Below are 12511 nucleotides of genomic sequence, written 5' to 3' on the forward strand. Positions count from 1 at the left end.
CAGAGTGCCCTGGGCAAGTCACTTCAGTCTCAATTTTCACATCCCCAAACTGGTGTCTTCTAGAGCCTTTTGTGAGTCTCTATGTCTGATTTCAAGTGATGAGTTAAAAGACTCTGTAAGGTTCCAGGTTCCATGAATGCCCAAGGATTATTTTTCTTGGAATTTGTGCCCTTCCATCTATTGTTCCTTTGTGTAAATATTGGTTATTTTGGTGTTCAATGGCTTCTCCAGGTGAAGGGTAAATAAAAGGAGGCATAATGCAAAACTAAGTATTGATGCTTCAAGAAAAATCTGGTGACCATGTGGTCAAGGGGAGTTGCTCACTATAGCAGCATCACGTCCCCGTAGAAAGAGTGAAGGACTTGGGGTAGGAGGGGGGTTCAAATCGCTATTCTTAGTATAAGGAAGAAAAGTCTTTTAATCTCTTTTGTCTCCAATTTTCTCATTTTTAAAATGAGGATAATGATTTCTACTTCTCAGTGTTATTGTAAAGATACAGTGGTATAGAGGATCTTATGCTGAATTGTATAATATGGGCTGAATTTTAACCTGTTTAGAAACAGGCAATCAAATGTCTATCATTACCACAGAGGGTTGAGGGACAACTCTGAATCTTTCCATCACCTAAGAACTGTGTTGTGTTGTTCTCTGGTTTTGAAGGTTATTCATTATAAAAATAAAAATGTTTCTTTTATTATTTCCATATTAATGTGTGATTCAGCTTACTCAAAAGAAAGGAAGGTACCTTGATTTCCATAATACTACATTCCCTATAAACATTCTCTGCCTTATTCACCCTAACTCTTTACAGTATTGCAATTAAGAAAGGGATTTTCAGGTCACACAGGGGCTGTCTCGTATTTATATGTAGACTTTCTAGGCAGTGGTTCTGACCTTTGTTGAGTCACAGAGTTCTCTGAGAATCTGATGAAAGCCACGGCCCTTCTCAGCAAAAAAATTCTCATCTGTGCTTAACTTTGCACATAATTTCAGATCATCTGAGACTTTGTTGAAACCTGTTCATGGACAGAGGTTAAGAACCCTTGCCTAATGGTTGCAAAGTGGTCATGAGTACCATTTCTCCTTTAATCCCTGATAGTATTTGTGAATTACTAGTATAAAACAATGATCTTGTGTCATTTGTTTTCCTGAATTACTTCCTTTAATTTAGAGTTTGTTTCTTCACTGTGACTAAGAATAAAGGCATTTAGAATAAGCCTTTCAGAATTTATTTTATAACTCTTGGCTCAGAATGCAATTGGTAACTGATCTGCACTATAACCAGACTGATGCCCAACGAGCCATTGTTCTTAAGACTTACTGAGGTCAGCCAAGCCCTGAGCCATATAAATCTCCATAGTTTCCACTTTACCACTGGACATCTAACTTCAAAGCAGAGGCTAAGAATAGATCAAGCCTAGTGCTTACACACACTCCAGAATTGCATTTCCAACCCTTGAGGTTTTAATCAACAACACTGTTTACAATCCAAAGAAAGATATTTCATTTAGCAGGGAAAAGTTGCTCCATTTTGAAAAAGTGAAAATACAACCTAAGGGATTATGAAGACTTTGAAATGTTCAAAGAATATTATCTGCACCTGTTAGCTCTAGGTCTAAAAAAAGAAAAACTAAAATACCCCCCAGGATTAGATTGGCTTTCTTTTCTTTTATGTTGCATTACATAAAGGAAAAAATATGGCATTTTCTTCCCTCTCTTGTTTCTAGGTCAACACGTTTCTACTAAGAAGTTTGAAGTGTTCAAACATAGCAAGCCATTAATAAATACATACATAGCAGGAAAGAACAGCATGTGAGGTTGAATATAGAAAAATAATTACAGTTCCATTTCCTATAGAAAGTTTATTATCTGAGGTTCTTTATAGCTAAAATGGCTAAGTCTGTCAAAGATTATAAAGAGTAAATGTTTCTGAATAAAATATAAAAATGCTCAAAGATTCAATTACTAATGTTTGATATAATATATCAGGTTATCAATATTTATGAATATTGCACACATGGTTAAAAGAAGAATTTATATAAAGTTAAAATAATTTTAACATACAATTTAGCAGTAGAGTTGAAGAAGTAAAGATCTCTTAAAAATAAAAATTCATAAAACTCTATAGATTCTATAGCATTGAGGAAATGAAATAAGTACACAAGGAGTTATGTTAACAACTGCATGATAATGGAAATATCCATCCTCTATAGATTCAGCACAGACAGTCCAGAAAAATGGATATTTAAAATGCAATCCTCCTCTATTACAAGACAGCTGCTTTCCTAAATGAGGTTCTTAAACATATCTATGGAACATGCTTCAGGAGAACAAAATGATGCTGTCACATACACATGGTTTTAATTCCTCCCTCCCAACTTCCCTCTGGAAGGCAGTTCATTTGCAGTAAGTGCTAAAAGAAATGAATTCGCCTCAGTGAAAATATTTCCATATTTTCAGCCAATGTGAGGTTCTTATGAATACCCCATGGCTGAAAATGAGATTGCAAAATGATCCTGTTCCATTTTAAATGGAATTTCAGAACGTTGCCATCATACATTCCAGGTAAACCCCAGCAGACTCTGGCTCTGGTACTGAACATAGCAGAAGATCTCAGGAGGTCACTGTCAGTGTCTAAGGAAGGATAGTTGTAGACCAGGTGATGCTTAAACCCAACAAGGATTCAGGAATTTCTGCCTTCGGAAATATTCCTCACTTCTATTCATATAAACCACTGTATTATTTCCTCAATAACTTTTTTAATTCCCAGAAACAAATACTTTCTCCAGTTGCCCTAACAGATATTTTGTGGACTCAAATTTTGTAAGACTTAAAATTATATTTTGTTTATAACATAAAATGCAACTTATGCCAGATGCTTTGAAGAGGAGAATTCAGGGCAGCAGGTGGTTATTTACCACATAGCCCAGAAATTTTTACATTTTGAAGTTTAGCAATTCTTTCTGAGGACTATAGATAGCTTTTTAATAAAATCACACATATCTTGCATGTGTTTTTTAATCCTCATGAAACATTTCATTCTGAACGCTGAGAAAATAAAAGTTGGCTTGAACTGAGAAAGTAAATATCTGCCCAGCATTCATCAGGCTGGAACAACAGACACAGAGAAGCCAACTGCAAAGTTCACAGGAAACAAGACGTCTCCCAGGGACACCACTGCTATGAAGTGTTGTGATAACCTCTTCCTTTGAGTGACTAGACTCACTGAGAAACTTTCTTATCCAATATCTAAGACTATCAATAAGTCTGCTGCCTGAATTTTATCTGTGAGAATGAGACGTCACACTCTTGCCTGGAAGACCTCAGTCACTGTTGACACAGAGAAGCAGCCTTGATTCTCAGCCCAGGTGCTGAGCTCCACATAGGGGTTTCTGGATACAGCAGTCCACATTTATCTCAACTTTATCGTTTGTAAAGAAACAGGACCCTGGGTTTGCTTTGCAGACCAGACCTGCATCTAAACTCCATTCTTCCTAGAATCCTGTCGTAACTCGCTGTTTTCCTCTAGCATGTGGTCTCCCTCATTGCAATGGGTCGATAAATCTAATCCTGTCAGAATACAGATTTGTTCCTGGTATTCTTAGGCTGACTGAGATAGAGCCATGTTTTTATAAAATGCTCCAGCTAAAGAAAATATTTGCTGTTTGAATAATAGCTTGAAATTGTAATCCTGGCTTTCAGATATTGAAAAAATGGAACACATCTCTGCTGTAGTTTGGGCTCCTGTGACCTGTGAATTTTAAATTTTATACTGGCTTCTCATCTAAGCAGAAACATTCTGAGGGCCAGGAAACCTGCTGTGAGTGTTGAAATGGTATTTTCTGGCTCTGCTGCTGCTGAATGTTGAATGCAGCCTGTGGCAAAACTTCTCCGCTTTTAGCAATATCCCAGTTAGCAATTCAAGCAAGACACCCCAGTGTGACTGCAAAGCTCTTTGTGGAACTCAAAGAGAAGATAAAGAGAAATAGGTAGACATAAGTCCCAGGTCTCCAAAATACATGGCCTTGCTTCACACCTGGTCTAAATGGAGGGCTGCCAGATTTAAGAAAGAAAAACGTGATGTGGGAGGGTTATTCAGAGAACGTGCCTTTGCCCGAAGGTTGGAAGGCTGCTTTTAACCTACCCGTGGGAGTAGCCATAATCGTAGGCTGAGGCCGCCTTTCGACTGACTGCAGATGCAAGGGCGTATTCAGTGGCCTGGGAGGCCTGCTGCTGGTAGGAGGCGCTGGACGCCTGGCTAAAGCCCTCGGATTCCTGACGGTGGGCGGCAGAGGAGCGGCTGCTATAGGCTGTGGAGCCATGGGTGTAGATGGCAGACCTTTTCTTCTCCTGGTGGTACCGGCTCATGGTGGTGCGAAGGTCCTTGTTGCGGTAGCTGCGATCATAGTGCTGGTGGAATCTCTGATAAAATGGGAGAGACATCACGTGCTCCTGAGAGACTAAGGCAACCTACAAGAAAGCAACAATTTTTGAGTGAACTATTAAAGAACAAATTCCACAGAACAAGTCATCTAAGTCAATGTGTAAAAATTAATACTCTTATCTTTTCCAAAGAGTAAGTGGAAAATGATGTGAAGGTTTGCTTAACTGGTTACTCAGTAAACTCCCTACTTCATAGCCCAGATGTCCTCCCTCCTGTCATTGTGCCTTCTTCTTCTTTTTTAATATCTAGAAAGTCTTTACAAAGTTTCACTACTCTAGCTATTGTGCTTTTTCCTCAGACCTTCCATAATACATATTATAATTTTCTGGCATTTCATTCTGATGGGGGCTTCGTCTGGGAGAATATGTGATGGTGGAGAGTCTATATACAGCCAATGTGGTTTTAATTCAACAAATAATTACTGAGCACCTACTACGAGTCTGGTACTATTCCAGCACAGGAAATACAGAGATGAACAAAACAAACAAAATCTCTGCTCTGATAACATTGTATAGAACCTTATATTCTATTGCAGGAAATAGACAATAGAGAAAATAAATAAGTAAAGTGTAAGGTATATTGGAATGTGCTAAATGACATACAGGAAAATAAAACAGGAAAGAGGGACGGGGTGCAATTTTAAACAGCTTCATTAGGGATGGCTTCTGAGCATGAAAGTGACATCTGAGCATGAGAATATCTGGGCAGAAGAGTGATCCGGATGGAAGACTATTGCAAAGGCACTAGCGTGTGAGCCTCTGTACTGCAGGAATAGCAAATAGACCAGTGAGGCTGCAAGAAGTGAGAGTGATGTAAGGAGAGGTATAGGAGATGATGTCAGAGAGGTGAGGGGAGTGAAGGGGAAAGGGCAGATAGTGTAGGGTCCCATAGGTGACTATAAGAACTTTGTCTTTTATTGCGAAAGCTGAGAAGCCATCAGAAGGTTCTGAGCAGAGAATCACTCTCACTGATGTCTGAAGAATAGACTGCTGAGGGACAATGGTAAAAGCCAAGAGAGCAATTAGAAAGATGTTATAGGCTGAGCTGTGTCCCCTCAAAATTCGTATGTTGAAGTCCTAACCACCAGTACTTCAGAATGTGACTATTTTTAGAGATAGAGTCTTTATACAGGAAATGAAGGTAAAATGAGATTATTAGGGTGGGCTGTCATCCAGTGTGACCATGTCCCTATGAGAAGACGAAATTAGGACACAGATATGCACATATATATAGGGAAGACTGTGTGAAGATACAAGAAAAAGACAACGCTCTACAAGCCAAGGAGAGAGGACTCAGAGAAAACCAACCCAGCTGACACCTTGATCTCAGATTTCTAGCCTTCAGAATTAGGAGACGATAAATTTCTGTTGTTTAAGCCACTCAGTCTATGGTACTTTGTTATAGCAGCCCTAGCAAATGAATACAAAAGCCATTACAATAGTCCAGGCTAGAGATGATAGCAGTAGCAGTGAAGTGTGAGAAGTGCTCAGACTCTGCATATGTTTTTTTTTTTAAATAATTTTATTTATTTATTTTTTCCCCCAAAGCCCCAGTAGACAGTTGTATGTCATAGTTGCACATCCTTCTAGTTGCTGAAGGTGGGACTCGGCCTCAGCATGGCTGGAGAAGCGGTACGTCAGTGTGCACCCGACATTGGAACCTGGGCCGCCAGCAGCGGAGCGCGCGCACTTAACTGCTAAGCCACCGGGCCGGCCCTGCATATGTTTTGAAGGTAGAGCCAAAAGCATTTGCTGAAAGTTCTGAATTAGGATGTGAAAGACAGAGAGGAGTGTGAGATGATTCCAAGGTTTTTGCCTGAGTAATTGGAAGACTGATGTTGCTATTAACTGAGATGGGCAGGAGTGTAAGAAAGCAGCAGTTCAGGAAGGAAAAACAGGAGATTGGTTTGAGACAGTCTGCATTTGAGATACCTGCCAGATATTCAAGTGGAGAGGTTAAGTGAGAAGTTAGATATGTGACTTTGGAGTACAGGGTAAAGGTGCAGGATGGAGACCTATATTTGGGAGTCACCAGCATATAGATGGTATTTAAAAGCCAAAAAAAAAAAAAAGGATGAGAATGATGGTAAATGGAAGTCCTCGCACTGAACTCTGGAGTATGCCAATATTATCATAAAACAAGCTCTCACAAACAAATCTCACAAACACTTCAAAAATGTGTAGTGTCAAATCAGAAAAATTATTTGCTCCATTAAAAATATGAAGGCTTCTAGTCTTCCTACATAAAGAAGAAAACCAGTCATCAGTATAGCAGTTTGCATTGTGAACTTGAGCTAACAGTTCTACTGAAAGTCAAAGGCATGTGTGCTTAGCATAGGGTGGGGAGACTTCACATTGCATTAGCTTTCTTGAATAATTTGTCCACTGACAAGGAGCCTATCCACCACACTGACGACCCTGGATGAAGTAATAGTTTTATGGAAGCCCTCTCCCCCAATTTTTAATGCTTTTGTGCATGTTCTGAAATGTTTTTAAATTTTACAAGTAAAATTAGGTGCAAAGAAATTAGTTTTTTCTAAATCTTTTTTAAAAATTCTAAATGAGGAATGAATCCTTCTAAAATTGCCATATTTTTTGTCAAGTTTAAATCTACTTTTTATTTAAACTATTTAAAAAGTCAGCATGTATTCCCTAGAGAAGAAAATCCAGCAAACTTCACTCCAGAAATATTTCTCTTAGGGCTCATGGAAGATATCAGTCTATGTAGGGCTCATGAAGATATCAGTCTACGTGGCCTTTCCCGAGAGGAAAAAAATAGCTACTAGCAAGCAACTTTTCTTCAACCCTTAAATAGATTGCTATTTTCTGTTCTAAAATATACAGAATAATTATCCTGTGTAGTGAATAATTATTAGATAAATTTTGATAAAACAAAAGGGTTGGAATATGTTAATATAAAAGTATATTATGTTAGGCAGCTATAAAGATATTAGATAAGTTTCTGTAATGATACATACTTCATTGCAACATGGCAAAAGTTATTTGAATGGTGTCCAAATAACTAATGAATGACTTTCCCATGTATTATGTAATAAGCTAAGTTCACAACCCAGATGACTTGAAATGCTGTTATTTTCACAAAATAAAATAAACAGAATCTTTAAACATCTTTAAATTTTAAAAATAAATCTTTAAATATCTTGCCCCAATTCTCTTTTCCACTCTATTTCTATTTTCCCCATATATATATATATATTTATAACATTTGATATTCCAAGCACATAGATAATGTATTACAAGTAAACAAGGTTTGGCTTTAAGTCAACAGCTGGTTGTCATAGCTCTGACCTCTGGAACGAAGGTACAACTACCTTCTCTTCATCAAGTAAGCAAGGATTATCCCCAACACATGACAGCTAGAGTATGTTGGGAGGAAAGATGGTTTGGTTGTCTTCTGTTCCTTTAAGACATGCATTTTCTTCCTGAAAATAATTTGGGAATTTAGGAAGAAATACTAAATCCATAGTTGTAATCCTGATATGAGACTTCTGTATAGGGATTAGAGGCCAAAAGCTGATTAAAATTACTCACAGGAAGTGTTAACTTTAAGATCATTTTGTGTGGATCTATGTTGCCACTGAAATATTAACCATTTTCATTAAATATTAACCATTTTCAGGCCAGGAATATCATAATGCACTCTCACATTTATCCACATGGCATCCTCAGAGAAAAATCACTGATTTAAAAACTAGGGACTTCAAAGTTAATTTACCTTCTTTTGGTCTAATTTGTCATCAGGGAGCATTGCAGGCATATGGAAGATAAAAAACACATGATTTCCTGTCACCTCACCCATTCTCGATTTCAACCAAACCACTGAACTGTAACTTGGAAAGAGTACTTAACTCACACTTACAGTTCCATCTGAGACAGATATTATCTCCTTATAGTTCCAGGAACAGTAGCTTAATTTAAAACGAATATAGTGATCTGAGAGAATAGCTGTGCCAGGAAAAACTGGCACCCTGCTGCTCTTGTCTTCCTTCCCAGGGGCTCCACTTTCCTATTTCTCTGCTGTTCTGACATGTCTTTGAGAAAGCTGCTGAGCTCAGAAGATAGAAAGAAACCACACACACTGCAGTGCTGTTAAGCACATAAAATATGAAGCACATTCTTCTGCTTCAATGTCATACTTACCAGTTTCCAAAGGAGTGATGGTGGTGGAAATGTTCCGACGTGGCCGTGGAGCTGGATGAGAGAATGAAAAACCCACAGAGGTTGAATCCAAGAAAAAGTTAAGAGGCTGGGCTAAAGACAGGAGCCTAGGGGCCAGTTCAAAAATAATGCATGTGGTCAGGCAGTAGAATGTCAGAGCCACACAGCCAGCCTTTTATGGCCAAGATGGCAGATAAATATAGCAGCAAATGGGGAGGGTAGTCCTAAACCAAGAGAAGAGAGGCACTGGCAGGTAGCTGCCTCTGTAATGTAATTACATTAACGCCAGTCAATGGGTCTGGCCTGATTAAACCAAAGGTAGGATTTTTATTTGGCTATAAGAGCTATTTTGAATATCACTTTACCACTGGATATTTAAAAGTGTAATGGAAAGAGTGGTTTGTGTTGAGAGCTAAAAATAGGCATAGTAATCTGATTCCCAAAATGGACTTCATGGAATTTTAATGCCAAGATATGGTTCTGGGTGTGCTGCCCATAGCACATGTATAGTACATTTAAAAGACACAATGTGAAAAAAGAACTTGAGGCTAACTAGAGGCAAACCAAGTAAGAAATGGGTTACACGTGGTGGCAGTTTTGGCCTGATGATACATAGTCACCGTTTCTCTCATTTCAGGAAAATTTTCAAAGTCAATCATAGCTTCAAGTTTGAATATTTGATTCCCTGCTGACTAACGAAAGCCTTTGAGAAGAAACATGTTTCGTCTTTCCTAAAGTCAGAGTAGGGTCAGTCCATATAACAAGAGATTCTCTTTCTTAGTTTTTTTGGACCCGGTAACTAATTAACAGGTGGTATAACCTGGTGGTTAGTGCCTGCCCTTTGGACTCAGACCAGACCTAGATTCCAGGCCATTGATGGCACTTAACAGCCACATAACCTCCCTAAGCTTCATTTTCCCTCTCTATAAAATGAATCCAAATCATGGGACTGCTGTGGAGATTAAATGTGATAATGCAGAAAAAGCACTTAACCTAGTGATTGCCACATAATAAAGACTCTGTTGTTACTGATAGTAATAATTTAAAAGCTCATTGTTCAGATTATGTGTATTGAGCCGGTTGTGTTCTGACATGATATTATAGTGATAGTACATCAACTGAATACAGATCACTTGTATCTATCAAAATATTGAAGAGACCTAATATTGTAGTCTACTTTATAATTCCTTTCTCGATGATAACTACAGTTAACACTGTTGAGGACCTTACCAAGTGCCAGACACTGTGATAGGCAATTTGTATACATGATCTCATTTAATTCTCATAATAGCCTACAAGGTAGGTATCATTAGCTTCATTTTATAGCTGAGGACACTGAGGTTTCGAGAGGCAAAGTCATTTGCCAAAGAGCACACAGCTAGTAAATAACGTAAATGCAATTCCTTCAGAGATATTTGGGTTCCAAATCCCAAGCACTTTTTGTCATGCATTGCCATATCCTCCCTCCAGTGGCACTTTGTTTACAAGAAACTATACATTTTGAAATAGTCTTTCAAGTGCATTATAGGTCTCCACTCATAACTGAGGGTCAGCTTCTGAGCTCCCCAAAGTATATAAAAGAACGTACTTCGCTTAGTCCTGATTGAATTCAACTCGGCATTTATCTAAATACACCTCCTGTTAGTGTGCATATGGACATTTTAGCTGTCTAGAATCAATAGGAGAGTTTTCCAAGCTTTATGTTCTCCAAGTATCCATTTGTTCTCTAAACATCCAATATAGAATGGCAGTGGTTCTTCTGAGTTTTATCCACTGGCCATTGGAATGGTTCCCAGGGAGCCATTTCTTTAGAGAACATGGTAAGTTGCTTCGAATCTTCTTGAAGCATGAAAGAGGAAAAATAAACAAAAATAAGAGATATGAATCATCATAATACTAATTAATATTGAATGACCATTTGCTATACGCCAGGCATTAATGCTAACTGCTTTACAGCATCTTATTTAATCATTACACACACATAAAAACATTTTATGGATTATGAAACTGAAATTTAGAGAGATTCATATTCTTAAAGTCACACAACTAGAATGTGACAGAAGATTCAAACGTAAGTCTGTTTTACACAGAGCCCAGCCTCCTATGTATCATAGTATATTGGCTTTCAACCATTTAACTGTGTGTGTGTGTGTGTGTGTGTATGGACAGATGATGATAGATAGATAGACAGATAGATAGATAGATAGAGTGAGCCATGTGCCAATAATGTCCATCAGAAGGAAGAACTATTACCAAAGAAGAGTTTTAGTTATATTTTCTATGTAACAGACAACTATTTATTAGATGTACTGGCTACAAATATCAATAGATTAAAATATTTACTGAACTTTGATCCCTGTTGAAAATGCACAATAAGAGAAGTCCACACACACTCGTGAAAAAACTAAAATATCACTTATTCATTGACACTCAGGATCCCAGTGAAAGCCAAAGAGTTTATTTCAAACAAATATTAACTCCAAATGGATTAAAGACTTGAATGTAAGACCTGAAACTGTGAAAGTTCTAGAAGAAAACATAGGCAGTACGCTCTTCGACATCAGTCTTAGCAACATCTTTTCAAACACCACATCTGACCGGGCAAGAGAAACAATAGAAAAAATAAACAAATGGGACTACATCAAACTAAAAAGCTTCTGCACAGCAAAGGAAACCATCAACAAAACAAAAAGACAACCTAACAATTGGGAGAAGATATTTGCAAACCATACATTTGATAAGGGCTTAATCTCCAAAATATATAAAGAACTCATGCATCTCAACAACAAAAAAACTACCAACCCAATTAGAAAATGGGCAAAAGACCTGAACAGACATTTCTCCAAAGAAGATATACAGATGGCCAACAGACACATGAAAAGATGTTCAAAATCACTAATTATCAGGGAAATGCAAATCAAAACTACAATGAGATATCACCTGACGCCCGTCAGAATGGCTATAATTAACAAGACAGGAAACAACATGTGTTGGAGAGGATGTGGAGAGATGGGAACTCTCATACACTGCTGGTGGGAGTGCAAACTGGTGCAGCCACTATGGAAAACAGTATGGAGATTCCTCAAAAAATCAAGGATAGAACTACCATATGATCCAGCTATTCCACTGTTGGGTATTTATCCAAAGAACTTGAAAACACCAATTTGCAAAGGTACATGCACCCCTGTGTTCATTGCAGCCTTATTCACGATAGCCAAGACTTGGAAGCAACCTAAGTGCCCATCAAGGGACGAATGGATAAAGAAGCTGTGGTATATATACACAATGGAATACTACTCAGCCATAAGAAACGACGAAATCCAGCCATTTGTGACAACATGGATGGACATTGAGGGTATAATGCAAAGTGAAATAAGTCAGACATGATGTAGTCCATGCAGAAATAGAAGTACAATGATGTACACCTGAAATTTTTACAACGTTATAAACCAATGTTACTGCAATAAACAAAAAATTAAAAAAAAAAAGAAATATTACATAAAAAAAACAAATATACAATATTTCAAACAAATATACAATAAAACAAAAGAAGCATGAGCTAGAGCCAGCCCTCACAGACTAGCGTTAAAGTTAGGCACTTACTGCTTCAGCTCCCGGGGTTTGCTTCCCCCTCGCAGAACCACACTACCTGTCAGTTGCCATGCTGTGGCGGTGGCTCACATAGAACAACTAGAACAATTTAAAGTAGCATATACAATCATGTACTGGGGTTTTGGGGAGGAGAAAAATAAAAATGAGGAAGACTGGCAATAGATGTTAGCTCAGGGCAAATCTTTCCCTGCAAAAAAAAAAAAACAAGTATGAGCTAGACCTGACCAAGTCTCCTAAGTGATCTTTCTGCTGTAGCATCAGCTGGATTCAAACTTTT

The 12511-nt window shown here is 38.0% G+C and overlaps 1 protein-coding gene across 1 annotated transcript in view; it reads right to left on the bottom strand.

Annotated features, from left to right (window-relative positions):
* Positions 1-12511, bottom strand: part of MYOM1 (myomesin 1) — a 137899-nt gene that overhangs the window by 115945 nt on the left and 9443 nt on the right. Inside the window, exons 2-3 of the mRNA XM_004421019.3 lie at positions 8605-8655; positions 4145-4470 (exon numbers count right to left, since the gene is read on the bottom strand). Of these exons, the coding sequence (XP_004421076.2) occupies positions 4145-4443 (299 nt within the window). The 5' untranslated portion in view covers positions 4444-4470; positions 8605-8655. The remainder of the gene's footprint in view (positions 1-4144; positions 4471-8604; positions 8656-12511) is intronic.

Source organism: Ceratotherium simum, chromosome 14 (assembly GCF_057802395.1).
Source record: "Ceratotherium simum simum isolate JZ-2026a chromosome 14, ASM5780239v1, whole genome shotgun sequence".
NCBI lineage: Eukaryota > Metazoa > Chordata > Mammalia > Perissodactyla > Rhinocerotidae > Ceratotherium > Ceratotherium simum.